Source organism: Schistocerca nitens, chromosome 2 (assembly GCF_023898315.1).
Source record: "Schistocerca nitens isolate TAMUIC-IGC-003100 chromosome 2, iqSchNite1.1, whole genome shotgun sequence".
Taxonomy (NCBI): domain Eukaryota; kingdom Metazoa; phylum Arthropoda; class Insecta; order Orthoptera; family Acrididae; genus Schistocerca; species Schistocerca nitens.
Genome location: NC_064615.1, coordinates 1,006,469,950 through 1,006,492,333, shown reverse-complemented (window position 1 = coordinate 1,006,492,333; position 22,384 = coordinate 1,006,469,950). Strand labels below are relative to the sequence as shown.

At 43.5% G+C, this 22,384-nt stretch overlaps 1 protein-coding gene across 1 annotated transcript in view; it reads left to right on the top strand.

Moving 5' to 3' along the window:
* Window positions 1-22,384, top strand: part of LOC126235500 (glypican-5-like) — a 1,111,824-nt gene that overhangs the window by 402,169 nt on the left and 687,271 nt on the right. Inside the window, exon 3 of the mRNA XM_049944219.1 lies at window positions 3,763-4,070. Coding sequence (XP_049800176.1) covers window positions 3,763-4,070 — 308 coding nt within the window. The remainder of the gene's footprint in view (window positions 1-3,762; window positions 4,071-22,384) is intronic.

Sequence of the window (22,384 nt, the reverse complement as noted above, 5' to 3'; positions counted from 1 at the left end):
TAGCTTACCCCTACCTTTTTCAGAATCTCGAACAGCTTGCACCATTTTATATTGTCGAACGCTTTTTCCAGGTCGACAAATCCTATGAAAGTGTCTTGATTTTTCTTTAGCCTTGCTTCCATTATTAGCCGTAACGTCAGAATTGCCTCTCTCGTCCCTTTACTTTTCCTAAAGCCAAACTGATCGTCACCTAGCGCATTCTCAATTTTCTTTTCCATTCTTCTGTATATTATTTTTGTAAGCAGCTTCGATGCATGTGCTGTTAAGCTGATTGTGCGATAATTCTCGCACTTGTCAGCTCTTGCCGTCTTCGGAATTGTGTGGATGATGCTTTTCCGAAAGTCAGATGGTATGTCGCCAGACTCATATATTCTACACACCAACGTGAATATTCCTTTTGTTGCCACTTCCCCCAATGATTTTAGAAGTTCTGATGGAATGTTATTTATCCCTTGTGCCTTATTTGACCGTAAGTCCTCCAAAGCTCTTTTAAATTCCGAATCTAATACTGGATCCCCTATCTCTTCTAAATCGACTCCTGTTTCTTCTTCTATCACATCAGACAAATCTTCACCCTCATAGAGACTTTCAATGTATTCTTTCCACCTATCTGCTCTCTCCTCTGCATTTAACAGTGGAATTCCCGTTGCACTCTTAATGTTACCACCGATGCTTCTAATGTCACCAAAGGTTGTTTTGACTTTCCTGTATGCTGAGTCTGTCCTTCCGACAATCATATCTTTTTCGATGTCTTCACATTTTTCCTGCAGCCATTTCGTCTTAGCTTCCCTGCACTTCCTATTTATTTCATTCCTCAGCGACTTGTATTTCTGTATTCCTGATTTTCCCGGAACATGTTTGTACTTCCTCCTTTCATCAATCAACTGAAGTATTTCTTCTGTTACCCATGGTTTCTTCGCAGCTACCTTCTTTGTACCTATGTTTTCCATCCCAACTTCTGTGATGGCCCTTTTTAGAGATGTCCATTCCTCTTCAACTGTACTGCCTACTGCGCTATTCCTTATTGCTGTATCTATAGCGTTAGAGAACTTCAAACGTATCTCGTCATTCCTTAGTACTTCAGTATCCCACTTCTTTGCGTATTGATTCTTCCTGACTAATGTCTTGAACTTCAGCCTACTCTTCATCACTACTATATTGTGATCTGAGTCCATATCTGCTCCTGGGTACGCCTTACAATCCAGTATCTGATATCGGATTCTCTGTCTGACCATGATGTAATCTAATTGAAATCTTCCCGTATCTCCCGGCCTTTTCCAAGTATACCTCCTCCTCTTGTGATTCTTGTACAGGGTATTCGCTATTACTAGCTGAAACTTGTTACAGAACTCAATTAGTCTTTCTCCTCTTTCATTCCTTGTCCCAAGCCCATACTCTCCTGTAACCTTTTCTTCTACTCCTTCCCCTACAACTGCATTCCAGTCGCCCATGACTATTAGATTTTCGTCCCACTTTACATACTGCATTACCCTTTCAATATCCTCATACACTTTCTCTATCTTTTCATCTTCAGCTTGCGACGTCGGCATGTATACCTGTACTATCGTTGTCGGTGTTGGTCTGCTGTCGATTCTGATTAGAACAACCCGGTCACTGAACTGTTCACAGTAACACACCCTCTGCCCTACCTTCCTATTCATAACGAATCCTACACCTGTTATACCATTTTCTGCTGCTGTTGATATTACCCGATACTCATCTGCCCAGAAATCCTTGTCTTCATTCCACTTCACTTCACTGACCTCTACTGTATCTAGATTGAGCCTTTGCATTTCCCTTTTCAGATTTTCTAGTTTCCCTACCACGTTCAAGCGCTGACATTCCGCGCCCCGACTCGTAGAACGTTATCCTTTCGTTGATAATTCAATCTTTTTCTCATGGTAACTGGCAGTCCCCTCCCGGAGATCCGAATGGGGGGCTATTCCGGAATCTTTTGCCAATGGAGATATCATCAATTACAGGCCACATGTCCTGTGGATACACGTTACGTGTCTTTAATGCACTGGTTTCCATTGCCTTCTGCATCCGCATGTCGTTGATCATTGCTGATTCTTCCGCCTTTAGGGGCAATTTCCCACCCCTAGGACAAGAGAGTGCCCTGAACCTCTATCCGCTCCTCCGCCCTCTTTGACAAGGCCGTTGGCAGAATGAGGCTGACTTCTTATGCCGGAAGTCTTTGGCCGCCAATGCTGATTAGTTATCAAAATTTAGGCAATGGCGGGGATCGAACCCGGGACCGAAGACGTTTTTGATTATGAATCAAAGACGCTACCCCTGGACCACGGGTACATCTACAAGTGTCTTTCTCCTAACAGTGTCATATGCTGCACTGACTCATGTCTGGCTGCACTATTGCATGGCTGCTTCGGACAACTGTAAATAAGCGTCAGTCCTGCTCTGCTGCCACAGATGGAGCACTGTACCAAGTGTACAGTGCTACAGGGCACTAAATCGCATGTCATACTACTCTTGCTGACACATGCTGTGACGATGCTGCATTGGCTCAATGTGTAGTAAGGTTGCTCAAGGCTGCAGTAATTGAACATCAACCATACTGCACAGCCCAGACGCAGTGCCACACCATACTGCTGTACATGACACTCTGCTCATGCTGCGATGATTCTGCACTGGCTTCATGCGCAAGACGGGTGCATCAGGGAGCTGTGACTAAACAGTACCACTTTTGCACAGGTGGAGCGGTGGCCCAGACACAGTGCCATGCTCCATTGCCTGTTCATATCATACTGCTCAAGTTGCCATGTGCAGTAATGATGCTGCACTGGTACAGTGCGCTGCTGTAATTGAACATCAATCATTCTGTGTTGGGACAGGTGGTGCAACAACCAAGACGCAGTGACAATACCACATTATTGCTCTTGCCATAATGCTCGCTCTGTCACAAGCTGTGATGACGCTGCACTGACTGAATGCTCTGCATGCTTGACTTGGACCACTATAACTGAACATCACCACTACTGCCACAGGTGGAGTGGTGGTCCAGGTGCATTACTCACTGAGCTACTGCACAAGTCGTGCTGCACGCCCTGCCATGTACTGTCATGGTGCTGTACTGGCTCATTTTGCAGCATGACTGCCTCAGACTGCTGTAACTGAACACCACCCCTGCTGTGTTGCCACAGGTGGAGCAGCAGCCCAGGTACAGTGCCACACTGCACTGCTGCGCAACTTGTGCTGTGTGCCCTGCCATGTGCTGTCATGATGCTGCACTGGCTCAGTTTGCAGCATGACTGCCTCAGACTGCTCTAACTGAACACCACACTTACTGTGTTGCCACAGGTGGAGCAGCAGCCCAGACACAGTGCCACACTGCACTGCTGCGCAAGTCGCGCTGCATGCCCTGCCATGTGCTGTCATGACATTGCAGTGGTTGAGTTTTCAGCATGGCTGCCTCACTCTGCTGTAACTGAATACCACCCCTGCTGTGTTGCCACAGGCACAGTGCCACACTGCACTGCTGCACAAGTCATGCTGCATGCCCTGCCATGTGCTGTCATGATGCTGCACTGCCTCAATTTGCAGCATGATTGCCTCAGTCTGCTGTAACTGAAGTCTACCGCTGCCATGTTGCCACACATGGATTGGCGGCCCAGGCGCAGTGCTGCAGTGCAAGTCGTGCTGCATGCCCTGCCATGTGCTGTCATGATGCTGCACTGGTTCAGTCTGCAGCATGGCTGCCTCAGTCTGCTGTACCTGAACTCTACCGCTGCCGTGTTGCCACAGGTGGAGCGGCGGCCCAGGCGCAGTGCCACGCGGCGCTGCTCCGCATGTCGTACTGCTCGCGCTGCCACGGGCTGCAGCGGCGCGTCCGTCCCTGCGCCGGGCTGTGCCTGAACGTGCTACGCGGCTGCCTGACGCAGCACGCCGCCGAGCTGGACCTGCCGTGGAACGGATACGTGGAGGCCGCAGAGAGGCTGGTCGTCGCCGTCCAGGGCCACGGCGCCGTCGACGACGTGCTGCGCTCGCTCGACGGACGCATCACCGAGGCCATCATGATCGCGATGGTGCCCGCGCCCAACCTCGAGGAAAAGGTAAGTGTGCAGCTGTCGTTCACAGTACGCGGGCATCCTTGCTGTGATGAACAGCCTGTCATCTGAAATGTAATCGATGACCGTGTTCTGTGTCTTTCACCACTTCACCTGTACATACAAGAACTTCGAAATAGAAACTGCATCTTTATGCACTTGACTTCTTTCAGCTTTACGGCTGGTCAGTGTTTACTATTCAGTATAATGGTTCAAATGGCTCTGAGAACTATGGGACTTAACACCTGAGGTCATCAGTCCCCTAGACTTAGAACTACTTAAACCTAACTAAACTAAGGACATCACACACATCCATGCCCGAGGCAGGATTCGAACCTGCGACCGTAGCAGCAGCGCGGTTCCGGACTGAAGCGCCTAGAACCGCTCGGCCACAACGACTGGCTCAGTATAATATTTCAATTGTTGTTGTATTAGACATTTTCATCATCAACATTCTTGTTCTTGAAGACATCCAGAAGAAAATTCTTAATGGAAAATAAACGAAGTTTTTCAACGATCCCAAAACATCATCTAGCATTCAGTTCGCCAAGAACACTTCGTGATAAAAACACTATCATACATTTACCGTTTAACGTCCAACTAGTTCGGATTGGTCGCAGAATGTAACACATTGGTTTGTAGCTTAGGAGACAGTGAAACGTCCCCTTAGAAAAATTTATGAATGACTGTGCTGATAAACCTCTTACGTTATTTGATTTTCAAACAGCTGAGCAAAACTGAACGTACTCAGACATTTCTCTCTTTACTTATTCTCATCAACACTAAACTGACACACAATATTTTTTAACGCAACGCAATCTGACTTTCAATAACACCTACAAAAGAATGGCCCTGACTAACAATAACCTACACCTTTCATGAATCACTTACCTCACAAAAATCTTCCTTACTCGAACTAATTCAATACAGCGAGCGCCAATACTGCCAGCTAAACAAAAGATTCTAACTACTGAAGGCACTAACTACTGATAGGCATAGTTACCAAATGAAAGCTTTGGGTAGAGAACAAACAATGTATTTACCTTACTGGTGTTCAAGCGTCATAAAATATATATATATATATATATATATATATATATATATATATATATATATATATATATCAGTTCATGACATCCGGTCTTACAAATTTACTCTTTCTGATGGACACACGTCCAGATCATCCGCTCTCAAAACTTCGCCATCTCTCTCCCCACATCCACCACTGCTGGCGGCTCACCTCCAACTGCGCAACGCTACGCGCTGTTCACATCCAACTGCCCAGCACTACAACAGCAAACATTCCAACAATGCAAACCAGCCACAGACTGCACACAGCACAGTCAGTGATTTTCATACAGAGCGCTACGTGGCGTTACCAACATAAAAACCTAAACAGCCTACTTACAACAGGTTCAGCTAGAATCTTACTAAAACTACGCTTGCTATTCCTCGTTGCTGGTACAGTACACCAGCCATCGAAGTATGGTTCGCTCCTCTCAAAAACAGCCCAAAACAGACACGCATTGATTCGAAATAATCAGCAGTTTCATCCAGTTTTTATCAAAGGCCTACGCAACCTAAACGTCGTCAGCTATCATAAGGCAACGGAAATGAATGAATACGGAATGATGACGGTTGATGTAGGATTTGGCTTGACATTAGATTAAAATACGAGCCCCGAATGGACATAATTTGAAGCCCCTTAACAAAGCAGCCCTGGCTGCGCCCACGGGGACATCCTCTTGACTGTTTACACTGCCAGAGAGAGTTCCTCGTGACTGATGGAAGGAGACTTTTCCAGCCGGGAGATGACAGTTCAGTGTTTTTTTTTCTGTTCTGGAATGTAGTAGACAAATGGGGTTTGCTGCAATTGAAGTTTTTATTGGCATTTTTGTTGAAAAATATTAATATCTTCATTGTGTGATTGTGATTTTCCGGAGGCAGCTCTGAAAGAGGTAGCTCGACGGCTGTCGCTGTAACTCGGTTGTTGTTATCTGAAACATGAAATTAACATATCACCCTGATCCTTACAGAGATAATGTTAGTTCATCCTAGGGATTAGCAAAAAAAAAGTTTTGGTGATATTATAGATATTTGCAAAAATGTCCATTTTTGGACCCCTCTTTTCTGGCTGAGAAAAATAGTACATATCTGCATAAAGAAAAAATAAATAAATCGGTTACGATGAACTGAAATAATTCAGTTTGCTTTAATGGAGGCCAAAAATCATTAAAATCGGATGAAAATTTGCAGCGTGGGCGACGACCATGTCGAAAAGCATGGTTTCTAGAAAAATGCGTTTAAAGTTTGACAAGTATTTATCATATAAAGAAATAGATAAAGCTTGAAACGTACGGGATATCTTCGATGCCTGGTCCATAATAACTATCGTTCGGGCTAGTGGATGGCCGCTTTCTGCTACTTTGATCTGATAAGCCCTCATTTTCGTCCTCGGGCATCCTTTCCGTCGCTGAGCGCATGGCCGCTGGCGTCTCTATCTTCACCGAATCGGCTCACTTCATCACCGATTTTGATTTGAAGTGCATTTGCCACACGCACTACTGGAGTGTGGACTACATTGAATAGACATACGGCCAAATTTGTAGCAATGTTGACAATTTCGCTTTGGCTGGATGTTATTTTTGGAGCGTATCTCCAAATGAGACTACTGAGACATTCTTTCACATTTTGAGTAAAACCGCCCCAACAATGCTCCAGTAAATCAGGTTTACTCAAATCGGTACAAATAGGAGTGATGGCATCGATAATGACTTGTGGCAACGGAGTTGTGTGTCGTGTACGCTCGGCTTCAAACGCTCACAGAATCGTCACTTTTTGGAGTTCGCTCATAATATTTTGCAGAATAATTCTCCAATGTATATATATTCGAATTCCGTCATAAAAGAATTTGGAATTTTTTGGAACGTTAGTCTTTCGGTTCCCCTTAACTGGAGACTGTTCACGGTGTATAATTTCCATTCTGCTGATCTGATCTGTGCTGCAGAAAATCAGTACGGCAGGTGTTCTGATTACTTAGGATATCTCGTGAGTCAAAGCGAAGTTCGCGCAACACAGTGGAACGTTGAAATAGATACAAACATGTAATCAAATCAGCCTACAGTTTCATTAATTATCTACATATAAATTGCATGTGCGTCCTCTGAAGAAAGGAATAACGAATTTGCATCGATATTTTGTCCATCGAGATGTGAAATAGAAACTGTTGAAGTTCATGTTATCAAAGTGCAGTGTTTTTATTCCCCATTAGCATTTTGTAAGTGTTCACTTTCAGCCCTATTCGTAGAGGCTTTGATAAAATATCCATTACAAACGATGTAAATTTTTTGTATACAGTCAGAGTGCCGACAGTCCAGCGTGTTAATTTCCAGTTGGCTTTGTGAGTAACTAATTACCTATCGCCATTGCTCTGGCAGTCTCTTTCATTAACTGGCCGTAATGCCATGTGGGTTTTTAATGCTGCCAGAGAAAGCACGCGGCGTTCAAAAAATCTTTTTCAATCGGATACGGTGAAAAGTTAATTCCAGACATCGATCTCCTGGAAAATTGAATTCGAAAATCAGATTTGCACAAATCCCAGGCTTGAAAATGGCCGGCGCAACGAATCGTTTAACGTAAACCGACATAACGTTTTTATTAAAGGAACAACTAATCTTCTGTGTGGAGGAAATGGCATCAAGCCAATCACATTAAAGTGCGTGACGCACTCGTCCGTACTGACTTGAGAGAGAGAGAGAGACAGAGAGAGAGAGAGAGACACCTACAATGCGTGGACCCAAAGCTCTCACCTCAAGTCTAATTACTGTCACAGGTTCCAATTACGAGCTGTCAGATGGCAGGGAGGATAGAAGCGGCCTATAGCAAGGCGAACGGCGGGCGTGGCCGCCGGAGAGGCATTAATTATTCGTTGTCAGGCGGGATCCATTTGCTGGCGGCTGTCTGGTCCGGACACAGCGACACGGCATAGGAGGCAGCTTGATGCTAATCGCTACTGTGCCGAGGTTGGCGCCCTGCTCGCAGGTATGCCGGGCACTTTACAGTGATGCAACTGTATTTACTGGCGGCTTACTTACTTCACCCATTTCAAGGAATGGGTGTTTGCCTGTTTCAAAACCAGAGAAATTTAACGGAATTGTTATCTCCTTCCCTTCATTGGACGACCTGTGTCTAGGTCTCCAGTTTGATTGAAATGGAATGCTCGCCATGGCATCCTCTTGATGTAGTCATATCTTTTTTTGTAGTGCCTAAACTCTTGTGTCATTGTTCTTTTCATTCATTGTACTAGTTGTCTTACGTCATCACTTCGCATTCCATCTCTTAACGTTAGTCCAGGAAGTGACCTCAGCAGCCTCATCCCAGCTGTCTCAGTTGTTCGTTCCTCTCCTCTCCTCTCCTTAGAATCTAGTTTTCACTATCGTGCGTTAAACAGGCTCAGCCATCTCTTTATCCAGTCTTGGCGTTAACTATTTCCTCGTACGAGAGTTGTCCAGAAAGTGATGCACCCCATGTTTTTTCTCAGCCGAAAGCAATGCTACGAATGCGGCACGTTATGTTTCTAGACTACTGGCCATTAAAATTTCTACACCAAGAAGAAATGCAGATGATAAACGGGTATTCATTCGACAAATATATTACACTAGAACTGACATGTGATTACATTTTCACGCAATTTGGGTGCATAGATCCTGAGAAATCAGTACCCGAAACAACCACCGCCGGCCCTAATAACGGCCTTAATACGCCTGGGCATTGAGTCAAACAGAGTTTGCATGACGTGTACAGGTACAGCTGCCAATGCAGCTTCAACACGATACCACAGTTCATCAAGAGTAGTGACTGGCGTATTGTGACGAACCAGTTGCTCGGCCACCATTGACCAGACGTTTTCAGTTGGTGAGAGATCTGGAGAATGTGCTGGCCAGGGCAGCAGTCGAACATTTTCTGTATCCGGAAAGGCCCGTACAGGACCTGCAACATGCGGACGTGCATTATCCTGCTGAAATGTAGGGTTTCGCAGGGATCGAAAGAAGGGTAAAACCACGGGCCGTAACACATCTAAAATGTAACGTCCACTGTTCAAAGTGCCGTCAATGCTAACAAGAGGTGACAGAGACGTATAACCAATGGCACCCCATACCATCACTCCGGTTGATATGCCAGTATGGCGATGACGAATACACGCTTCCAATGTGCGTTCACCGTGATGTTGCCAAAAACGGATGCGACAATAATGATGCTGTAAACAGAACCTGGATTCATCAGAAAAAATGACATTTTGCCATTCGTGCACCCAGGTTCGTCGTTGAGTTCACCATCGCAGTCGCTCCTGTCTGTGATGCAGCGTCAAGGGTAACCGCAGCCATGGTCTCCGAGCTGATAGTCCATGCTGCTGCAAACGTCGTCGAACTGTTCATGCAGATGGTTGTTGTCTTGCAAACGTCCCCATCTGTTGACTCAGGGATCGAGACGTGGCTGCACGATCTGTTACAGCCATGCGGATAAGATGGCTGTCATCTCGACTGCTAGTGATACGAGGCCGTTGGGATCCAGCAAGGCATTCCGTATTACCCTCCTGAACCTACCGATTCCGTATTCTGCTACCAGTCACTGGATCTCGATCAACGCGAGCAGTAATGTCGCGATTCGATAAACCGCAATCGCAATAGTCTACAATCCGACCTTTATCAAAGTTGGAAACGTGATGGTACGCATTTCTCCTCCTTACACGAGGCATCGCAACAATGTTTCACCAGAAATGCCGGTCAGCTGCTGTTTGTGAATGAGAAATCGGTTGGAAACTTTCCTCATGTCAGCACGTTGTAGGTGTCGCGACCGGCGCCAACCTTGTGTGAATGCTCTGAAAAGCTAATCATTTGCATATTACAGCATCTTCTTCCTGTCGGTTAAATTTCGCGTCTGTAGCACGTCATCTTCGTGGTGTAGCAATTTTAATGGCCAGCTGTGTATTATTTGAAGTCTCCCGAGTGAGAGCGCCAAGTTCCCGTCACTTCCGATAGACAGCGTAGCTGCAGTACAGTTTCAAAGTAGAGTCTGTAGGTGATGTACGTTACAAGGAACGTGCCGCCATTGAATTTCTTACTGCAGAGAAAGAAACTGGGGAATATTCACAAACCCTTGAGCAAAGTCTATGGAGCATCTGCTGTCGATAGAAGAATAGTTAGTGGATGGGCACGGAGGGTGAGGCCATCAGAAGGCTGTCCGGCGGAGCTCCACTATTTGCAGCGGTCGAGGAGACCATCCACGGCTATCACACCTGACGTAGCCCCCTCGGACTTCCATTTCTTTGGGCCATTAAAGGATGCCATTCGTAGAAGATATATTGAGGACGATGAGGGGGTGATTCACACAGTGAAGCTGTGGTTCCGCCAGCAGGACATAGATTGGTACCTACAGGGCACACACGCCCCTGTTTCTTTGAAGAAGGCCATAGAACGGCACCTAAATTAAGTGGAAAAACAGGGTGTGTGGATAAAACACCATTCTTTTCGTGTCTGTAATTCTCATTATGTTCAATAAAGAATTGCTGAAGAAAAAAAATGTTGTGAATTACTTTCTGGACAAAGGTACCGCCTATACAACCCTTTACAGAGTTATATTACTGCATATTCTGAACCACACCTGAATCAGTTTTGTATATTGATATCTCTTTTCCGTGATAATTGAACAAATTCACGTGTTCTATTGTCTTCTTGTTTATCGTCTTGTTTGCTCTTCTTACGCGTTTACCTTCCACGGCCATTACTTCTGTTTCCTTAACGCACATAGACGTTCGAGAACTTGGTAACACATTACTCAATTCAACCAATTCTCATGTAAAGCGCTTGTAGGAGAACTTGGTCGTCCGCAAATAAAACACTGTTGACAAATTTGTTCCTTCACACTTCCATTCTCTTGGGGTTTTCGGAACTGCACTCTTCTAAAACTTGTTGATATATATGCCAAAAAGGATTGGCGAGAGACCACACCCTTGTTTTAATCCCTGGTTAATAGTCAATAACTCTTCGTTTACACTAATTTTAATGCTATAGTACAGTAATTTAATGATATTCAACAAATTCGTAGGTACATTGGAGTCAGTAAGTATTTCACATAATTTCATCCTCTGTACCTCGTCGAAGGCCTACTCATAGTCAAGGAAGGGCAGAAATACTAGCTTATTGAACTCTCTTCCTTCATTAATTGCCTTAGAAAAATGTTACATCATTCGATGGACCCTCTCCCAGGCACTTAAGTGAGCTGCAGAGTAATCGTGTGGATGAGGTTGTATCTGCACAGAACCTGACTTCACGAAGCCCCATTGCTCCTCTCTTAAAAATCCTGTTTTCCGTTTAATGATGGTAACAGAACAACCCAGTAAGTTTTCCTCGACTGGGAGCGTTTATCACATACATGGGTATCGTCAGGAGTGCCCCAGAGAAGTGTGATGATAGAACAGCTGTTTTTTCTGTATACATAAATGATCTGGTGGAAAGGTATGCAGCAGTCTGTGACTGTTTGCTGATGATGCTGTGATGTAAGTGAACTTTTTGAATGCAACCCAAATGTTATAGTTAACTACAACCCTTTATTCCTTTAGTTATTTGAGTGGTTGTGGGATACAAGATAACTGAGACAAAATGGCTAGTTGGTGTGGTGAATGGCAGCTAGCTCTAAATGTAGAAAAATGTAAGCTAATGCAGATGAGTAGGAAAACCAGACTCATAATCTTTGAATTCAGTATTAGTAGTATGCTGATTGACTTAGTCACGTTGATCAAACATACAGGTGTAACGTTGCAAAGGAGTATCAAGTGGAATGAGCACGTAAGGACTGTCGTAGGGACGGTGAATGGGAGAATTTAGGAACGTGTGGTTGATCTGTAAGGGAGCCCGCATGTAGGACACTGGTGCGACCTATTGTCCAGTCCTCTTAGAGTGCTTGGGATCCGTACCAGGTCGGATTAAAGGAAGACATCGAAGCAGTTCACAGGCGTGCTGCTAGATTTGGTACCGGTATGTTCGAACAACACGCAAGTGCTCATGGAGACGTTTCGCGAGCTCAAATGGGAATCGCTAGAGGGAAGGCGACATTCTGCTGCAGGGGCACTGTCGAGAAAATTTAGAGAACTGGCATTTGAGGCCGACTGCCGTACGATTCTACTTCCGCCAACGAACATTCCGCGTAAGAACAATGAAGATAAGATCAGAGAGATTTGGGGTCGTACGGAGTCATATAGATAGCGGTTTTTCTCTCGCTGTGTTTCCGAGTGGAACAGAAAAGGAAATGACTAGTACTGGTACAGGATACCCTCCGCCATGCACCACACGTTGGCTTGCAGACTATGTATGTAGATGTAGACGAGTAGATTTGATGAGCAGCATTTAAAGTGAATATACCCATATAATTTGGATTTTTCTTTTTATCTTCTTTCTTATATACACTTACGATTCTTGCTATCTTCCATCCCTCTAGAATTCTCTACAACCACCACGTATCATTTAAGATATGTAAAAAGCTCTTTTCCGATTTAATACTGCTATATTTTTTATGTTCCAGATTTATTTCATCCGTACATTCCCACTGCTGGCCTCCTTCGATATACGTTCCTACTCTACTCCATCATTCTCACTGCATTATATTCTTCAACATGCGCAGTATTTCTACAGTACATCTACATCTACATCGTACTCCGCAAGTCACCTAATGGTGTGTGGCGAAGGGTACTTTCGGCGACACTATCTAATCCCTCTAACCCTGTTCCAATCGCGAATAGTGCGTGGGAAGAATGATTGTCGGTGAGCCACTGTAATGGCTCTAATTTCTTGAATTTTCTCCTTGTGGTCAATACGCGAGATGTATGTGGGGGGAAGTGATACGTTGTCCGACTCCTCCTGAGAAGTGCTGTTCCGAAATTTCAATCGTAAATCTCTCCATGATGCACAACGCCTCTCTTGTAACGTCTGCCAGTGGACTTCGTTTAGCATCTCTGTAACGCTCTCTCGACAGCTAAACGATCCCATGACGAAACGCGCTGCTCTTCGTTGGATCTTCTTCATCTTCTCTATCAATCCTACTTGATAGGGATCCCAGAAAGATGAACACTACTCAAGCCACTTCTTTCATGGATGAGTTACATTTCCTTAAGATTCTTCCGATGAATCTGAGTCTGGCATCTACTTTTCCCACTATCTGGTTTATTTGGTCATTCCACTTAAGGTCGCTCTCGATAGTTATGCCTGGATATTTTACGGCAGACGCTGTCTCCAGCTGTTTGTCACTAATAGTGTAGCTGCACAGTAGTGGATATCTTTTCGTATGTATGCGCAATATGTTACATTTATTTACTGCGCAACTGCCAGAGCCTGCACCAATCATCAATCCTCTGCAAAGTCGTTCTGCAAATTCTTACTATCTTCTGGCGTTGCTACTTTGATATAGACAACTGTATCATCTGCGAATAGCCTTAAAGATCATCCGACGGTTTCTACTAGATCATTTATATATAGTGTGAACAGCAACGGTCCTATCACACTTTCCTAAGGGGTGCTCGTCTCCACTGACTAATACTTGCTTGTAATACTGTAATCATTCCTTTCGTGGTTTCATATCAGTCTTTGCTTTGACGCTGATTTCAGTACGCTAGTTTCAGAATAGTTTGAACCTAAACTTCTGAGCTCTAGTTAAATCATATTCCAATCTTTCAACAGTTCTTTCCCTGCTACCTCCGTTGACTTGTCTACTAAGTTTGCAAACTATCGCTTTGTTTTTTATACTGTACAGAGCCTTCCGCTTTATTTCCGTTAATCCAAGTCAGATACAGTTTCATTTTTATTTTATTTTTTCCCACTATGACTTGCTTGAGTTCATCATTCCATAATTTCAGCCGATGCGGATTTCGTAAGTTTTGTGGCTCTGAGCACTATGGGACTCAACTGCTGAGGTCATTAGTCCCCTAGAACTTAGAACTAGTGAAACCTAACTAACCTAAGGACATCACAAACATCCATGCCCGAGGCAGGATTCGAACCTGCGACCGTAGCGATCTTGCGGTTCCAGACTGCAGCGCCTTTAACCGCACGGCCACTTCGGCCGGCGTAAGTTTTGTGTCCCAGATGTTTCCTTAGCAGTGTTTATTAAGATTTCCTTTAACTTATTCCAGACCACTTCTGTATCGCCTTTCTACCTCTAACGTAATTATCCATTCCCATCTCATACAGATATCTGATGCCGGATTGTTCTAACAGCTGACATTCAAAGATTGGGCTATTATCTTCCTGACCAGCTCGTTACTTCCTCAGAAACCTCCTAGGAACTTTAATCTTGGATTCCACTAAAAATCTGTCAGTATCAGCTTCAGCTCCTCTAAATACTCTTGTATCCTGAAGATGAGCCCAAATTCCACCAATCAAACCTTTATACAACTTAAATCGTTTGATCCTTACACTAGATGAACTTTAAACTCGACAAGAACATAAACAAATTAGAAGGAACAGACACGTGCAATTCTAGTTCTCTCTCTGTTACTTAATAATTACGCAAACCCGTTCAGAGGGTTCCATAGGTGATGTCTCAAGTCTACCATCTATTGTCAAGCACTGCAAACTGGATCAACCCTTGCAGAGTACAGTAGCACGAGGTCACAAGAGGACCGCTCGTAATTCCCTGAAGTTTATGGTGTATGGAGGTCTTGGTCAAAAATGAAAGTGACAAAAGAGGGAGTTCCAGATGGTCTTAGAAAAAAAAGAACATATATGGTGTGGGGCGCGTGAGACATGAGTCATATATGCTCGCCTTGTAACCAGGCAGCTAGTGACGCAGCGAAAAGAGTACAGAATGGTAATTCGAGGGTCATATGTTTGAGTCCCTGTGCAAAAAGGAGAAAGAAATTTCCAAGATACGATTCCTTTAAACGCAGTTCGTTAGTGCAACCCTGCGATGTCTATTTTTATCATCAGTTAAAGAATTTTAAAGAAGCTTGGGAACTGTTCTTAGCTCTTCGAGACAGAGGAAAATAAATCGCGTTCCGAGAAGACTGCATCGAAATACATTTCACTGTACGCCAGTAGCTAACCTGGCCAATATTTGGGGAAATAGTACATAACGCGTGGTTTGCTACACATTGTGCGATGAGATTCAATCTTCTATGAATGTAAACCAAGTTTGTTTTTCTACAGAAACTTTAAAACCACCATGAAATTGTGAAAATCCGGCGTTTAATGCGTGTGCAGGATGCCAAGAAAATCACTGCTTTCCCTGTTTTTACGATGAATATCACCGCAGGAAGTGTAGCTCATCAACTGCAAAACAATAAAATTAAGTAATTTTATGCACGAAGCTTTCGTATCCGCTTTACAACCCCTTTCTGTAAATTTATTTCCGAATACAAACTTTCCTTTGCCTTTCCTCTTCATGCATGGTACGAAAATCCTGCTAAACAGAATATACTGCACACCATTTATATTTATTTGCTGTGAAAATAACGTAAAAACCGAAATTTAATAAAGGTTCTGCATAAGGACTCCAATTCACGACTCTCGGGTTGCCATTCTGTACGCCAGCCACCCTTGCAGACAGCTGCCTTGAAAGTGGGCTAACATAAATAGCTCATGCCACACTCGATCCGCGCCAGAACGTCTGACCAATCTGGAGCTCCTACTTTTGTCACTTTCATTTCTGGGCAAGACACGTGTGTTCCCTTGTCAGAGTCCAGCGGCAGTGGTGACGGGGTGCAGCGTTTCCGGCGATGATATGCTTCAGGCGGCTGCCTGAACCAAGGAAGATGGCTTCCTCGTGGCCTGCGGGCAGTTCCTCAGACGGACGGCCGACTTGCGGTCACGTGACGTCGTTACTGCCGCATGAGGCGGAACCGCTAAACCAGCGGTCCTCAATAAACACATTGCTATGCCTAACACAGTTTAGGAAAACCGTTGGCGTTCCATACAGCTTCCAGTGCACTCGAAATGCATAAATACAGGTCCTGTATGGTTTTCAAGGGGGTCTCGTAATTCTTCCTGAAGAACAGTGACAAGTTCAGGTAACGACGATGGATGTGCATAACGATAACCCACTCTTCCCTAAAAAGTAGACCACGAAGACTCAATAATATTGAGGTCTGATATCTCTGGTGGCCAGGGGGAATGAGACAATTCATCCTTTTGATCATAGAGAGAGTCCCGGCCGATGCGAGCTGTGTGAGAAGGAGCCCTGTCTTTTTGGAACACAGCATCACCTTTTGGAAACAAACATTGTATCACGGTATAGACATGACCAGCCAAATTGGTCACATAGTCCTAGACAGTAATGCGACTTAGCATGGAGCCCATGGAGCACCACTATATGGCTGCCGAAATAATCGCCGTTCCCACCCCCCTCCCACCCCGCCCCCTCCGCTCTGTTTAACTGTTGGAACGTAGACTAGACCAGAAGTTGGAAACAGTGCTCAACAAGACCCATCCGACAAAGTGACTTTCTTCCATTGCTCCAGTAACTCTTGGAACGTAGACTAGACTAGAGGTTGGAAACAGTGCTGAACAAGACCCATCCGACAAAGTGACTTTCTTCCATTGCTCCACAGCCCAGCTTTTGTGGCTTCGGAGCCACGGTTTTCTCTTAGGATCATTTGCATCACTGATAAGTGAGATTTGGAATTCCAGCCGGCACTGTAGTTCCCTGCTTACGGAGTTCTCTTCGTGTTGTTTTGGTCTTGTCAGGGTTCTCGAACGCGACATTCAGTTCTCCAGTGGCTTTCGCAGCTGTTGTCCTCTTTATGTTTCCTGACAGTCCTCTTAGAAGACCATCCGTCATGAACACTCGACACAGACTTTCGTCCGTGTTCTGACTTAGCATATGGTTTTTTGACCACTTTCCCTGTACGCGGTGGCTTCAGTGTCATTATTGTCTTTAAATGATTGTGTCACTCCTGTTCGTCTCACTGCGTATTTCTTTCATTTACCTTCTGTACTAAACTGTGGCAGTTCTTTCTATGTATGGTCCAAGTTTCGTCCAGCTGTATTACTTGTCAGTGACAAATCATGCGAAAGTTTCTTTCGTCCTTATGTTTCGCACACCAGTGTGAACCACGAAGAACCAGAACTCCACCGACTAACTTTCAGAGCATGTTGTGGGGTACCGGTGGCTCGTTACAGGGTTATTGGATTCCTTTTGGTGTCTTTACTCAACTAGCATTTTATTTGTACTGCACTGAAAATATTGCACAAAGGTGCAGATGTCGACTTTATGCGATGTGTGTCTTGTTTGGAAACAAACCTGTCCCTTTCAGTCACGGTATTTGCTGTTAACAACACTAACGCCCACTTTACTGCGCACCCTCAACCTTGCAGTCATTTCTGGTCGGATTAGTTTCGCCGGCACCGTTAGCTGTAAATTAATAGTGACAGCAGTATATATACGTTTATCGATGAAGAGTTGACGGATACGCAACTCTTGTATGGCCTTACTAATTTCAGTGGGAGAGCGGTACTCTATGCTTAATAGTTAATCTTTACCCACAGCGACTGCAACTACTTCACAGCACTTTTGCATCTGAGGGTTCTTGCATTACTCTGTTTTTTTTTTTATGTTGTACGTCTTGGTTATTGCATATTGCAGGCTCCTTCATTGTTTCGATTGTGGTTTCACAGAAACAAGGGTGACTTGGGTAAGAAACCGAATAAATAATAATTACGTTATCACTCTATAACGAGCCGCCGGAGGCCACTCGTCCCTTATTCCAAAATACTCAGTAGGTGTGCGTTGTCAGATGACTTCTGTAGATTACATAAGATTGCCAATCTCTAACGCCCCTTTACTGATCGAAATAAGTTCAAGATGAAATTTTGTGAAATATTTTTTATTGCCAGTATGTGAGGAATCTCACTCCGAAGTCAGAGTGTACGAATTTTTCACATGGGGTCTAAAACACATATTTCAATAGCTATGAGCAATTCTTGATCTTCGATACTGTGAAACAAATCTCTTCCACTGTAAGCTCTTTGCTTTCTGTATTTTGGTAAGTGATAGTATGGACTAAAACAAGAAAAAAAGTCCAGTAAACATGTGCTCTAAAACGCATAACTTAAGAACTATGAGCACTGATTCACCTTCGCTATTTTGAAACACATCTCTTTTGATGAACAAGTGCTTATAACTCTCTAAAACGCATAACTTAAGAGCTATGAGCACTTATTCATCTTCGCTATTTTGAAACACATCTCTTTTAATGAACAAGTGCATATAACTTTTAATGTACGCATTTTAGAGCGCATGTATACTGGACATTTTTTTCTTATTTTGAGCCATACTACCACTTCCCAAAATATGGAAAGCAAAGAGCTTGCTGTAGAAGAGATTTGTTTCACAGTATCGAAGATCAAGAATTGCTCATAGCTCTAAAGGTATGCGTTTTAGATTCCATGTTTACTTGACTTTTTTGTTTCGAATGATCATTCCTGTTATCACTGAATATTGACCACCACTTTTGAAACATAAAATTGTGTTATATACGTGTGTGTGTGTGTGTGTGTGTGTGTGTGTGTGTGTGTGTGTGTGTGTGTGTTTAGGAGGGGCGGGGGGGTGTCAAGTGGTTGACTTCGGTGAGTCGAATTCTTTCTCGATCACCACAGATTTTTCTTCATCGGCATCCTCGTGGGGCAACTGAAAAGGTGGCTGCATAAACAAGCTGCGATTTCACGAGTCGAAGATGTCTCAGCGGCCTGCGAGCTGATAGGCTTTCTTTTTGTAAACTGAGTGGTATAGACGAACACGCGAATGAACGGCGATTTCACTTGCTCATGTAGAATGCTGTATGCACTGGTGGTACGTTTTCAGTCGAGTGATGTGGCGCAGTGGTAAGATACTGGAATTGTATCCGGTAGCACATGGATTCAAATTCCGGTATGGCTAACCAGTTTAGGTTTCTCTGTGATTTTAGTAATTCCTTTAAAGTAAATGCCGCAATGGTTACTTTGAAGGAGCACGGCGTTTTTGACGAGATGTTACAACACTATCTTCGTTTCCCTTTTCTATCTCTCTGGATGAAAACTCCGACGTGATTGTAGCAGACGTTTGCTGGTAAAGTAAGATATAGGCTGAGAACGTCAACGCAATCACACACCACTTTAAGACTCTCTTCAATCGCCGACTCCGCTGTATCGCCGTCCGTCATGCACCGAGGAATCCATGCCTGGGTCGCTCTTTGGCCCGAAACCTTTATCTCCCCGAGACTCGCCGCAACAATCACGAATAGCGGTGATAAAAGTATATTTAGAACACTCGCAATCGACAGTTATTTTTCGTTAGATCTACACTGTGAGAACGCACGCGAGAGAAGCGCAGTAATTATTTGTGTGTTCACAGATGAATTTTATATCCGAGCGTACTAATCGGACGCCCCACGTACGCAACACTCGTCGAGTGCTGTTTCTCCAGGTCATTGGAAAATATAGGTGCAGACGGTTTCTTTCACATATCACAAAAACAACAAATGAAGCGTATTCCAATGTCTTGAAGTTTTGTAATCTACATACTCCTATATATATATATATATGTGCAGGACGTAAAAAAACTACGTATACAGAATTTTACATTGTTTCGAAGACATAAAAAAGAACCACCTTTTATGTGACAGAACGGTCCATAAATATTTTGACGCTAGTGGCGTCAAGATACGAAGCTGTTTTTGAGGTATGTTGCTGGAAATGTCGTCCATTTATATTAATGCGCAACTGGTATCTTCGTGTTAATAATTGTCTAAGCACGTAACCGCCTCCCTGGAAATCTTCCTGCACACAGGTGCCTTATTGCTCCACTGCTGCATCGTGCCTCCCCATAAATGACACGCATATTAGCTCTATCGGTGAGAGTGTAATCAGGCTTCAAGAACCTGAAACGTCACGTAAAAAATAATTTATTTGTTTATCCGTCCTAGCTACAGCTAGGAAAGGTAATTCCCGGATAAAAAAAAATACATTAATATTGGGTAACTTTGCAAATCAGATTCCAGTGTCAACGTGTTGCATATGAAGCAGTCAAAATAACTGAGAAATAGCCTGAGGGAAGTTCAGCTTGAAAGCCTACATGGATTCTAAGCGGAAGAAAAGTCACATCTGTGATAATTTTGTCGTATAGAAAACTCACTACTTGTCTCCTCTGAATATTGTAGACTTCCGTATACATATGCAGACACATTCTTTTTTAATTTTGTAATATATGCAATTTTATTTTATTGCTTTATTGTGTGATGAGGGAAGATCAACTTTCTTGAATCAAGTGGCTAGTGACTGCTGCCTGCTTCTCTTCATTGTACTTTGCGTAGTATTTTATATTACATGTTATTGTTAGTCACGCAACATGAAGAATCCGACGCATTTCTTGGGAACATGCTAATTCCCTTTTCCCTCGGGCATACATTCACATTCCCTCTCAGTTTAGCGTGTTTCGGGTGTGAGAGATCCAGGAAGTTACATACATTACTGTTAGTATTTTATATTGATCATTTACAGACAATATTAGTTTGCAATCCCAGTATTTTCGCAAATAACGCTATTATCTGTTAAGAAGTACTGTCCGATAAAAGTAGTACTAACAACATCACAGCTTGATAAAATGTCAGCTCTCTGCAGAGATTAATAACTAATACCAAAATTAACAAATTTTCAAACAATTGTGAATAAAACAGCCTTTAAAAACAGTAATGAATCACAACAGGAACCACTAAGGACGTGAAAAACATGATCATGACTTCGTAGTATTTCGCAGTGGCATCAACGTGACAAATTTTCTTAGAATTCAAGCCACGTCACGCCTGAATTTAAACTCGAGCTTTCTGTTTCCCACTTTCTTCGACAAGAGCTGACGGTGAAGATGGTAACAGCCTTCGAAAGCTTCAGCCATGGTGCAACTTGATCACAGAGAAAATTTTATAGAAATATATGGATATGTTATATGGGGTATGAGAGAGGCGAAAGAACCTCAGACTTCAAGAAGAATATAATAATTCCAATCCCAAAGAAAGCAGGTATTGACAGATGTGAAAATTACCGAACTATCAGTTTAATAAGCCATGGCTGTAAAATACTAACACGAATTCTTTACAGACGAGTGGAAAAACTGGTAGAAGCCGACCTCGGGGAAGATCAGTTTGGATTCCGCAGAAATATTGGAACACGTGAGACAATACTGACCTTACGGCTATCTTAGAAAATAGATTAAGGAAATGCAAACCTATGTTTCTAGCATTTGTAGACTTAGAGAAAGCTTCTGACAATGTTGACTGGAATACTCTCTTTCAAATTCTGAAGGTGGCAGGGGTAAAATACAGGGAGCGAAACGCTATTTACAATTTGTACAGAAACCAGATGACAGTTATAAGAGTCGAGGGGCATGAAAGGGAAGCAGCGGTTGGGAAGGGAGTGAGACAGGGTTGTAGCCTGTCCCCGATGTTGTTCAATCTGTTTATTGAGCAAGCAGTAAAGGAAATAAAAGGAAAATTCGGAGTTGGAATTAAAATCCATGGAGAAGAAATAAAAACTTTGAGGTTCGCCGATGACATTGTAATTCTGTCAGAGACAGCAAAGGCTCCTGAAGAGCAACTGAACGGAATGGACAGTGTCTTGAAAGCAGGATATAAGATGAACATCAACCAAAGAAAAACGAGAATAATGGAATGTAGCCGAATTAAATCGAGTGATGCTGAGGGAATTAGATTAAGAAATGAAACGCTTAAAGTAGTAAATGAGTTTTTCTATTTGGGGAGCAAAATAACTGATGATGGTCGAAGTAGAGAGGATATAAAATGTAGACTGGCAATGGCAAGAAAAGCGTTTCTGAAGAACAGAAATTTATTAACATCGAGTATAGATTCAGGTGTCAGGAAGTCGTTTCTGAAAGTATTTGTATGGAGTGTAGACATGTATGGAAGTGAAATATGGACGATAAACAGGTTGGACAAGAAGAGAATAGAAGCTATCGAAATGTGGTGCTACAGAAGAATGCTGAAGATTAGATGGATAGATCACATAACTAATGAGGAGGTATTGACTAGAATTGGGGAGAAGAGAAATTTGTGGCACAACTTGACTAGAACAAGGGAACGGTTGGTAGGATATGTCGTGAGGCATCAAGGGATCGCCAATTTAGTACTGGAGGGCAGCGTGGAGGGCAAAAATTGTAGAGGGAGACCAAGAGATGAATACACTTAACAGATTCAGAAGGATGTATGTTGCAGTAGGTACTGGGAGATGAAGAAACTTGCACAGGATACAGTAGCATGGAGAGCTGCATCAAACCAGTCTCAGGACTGA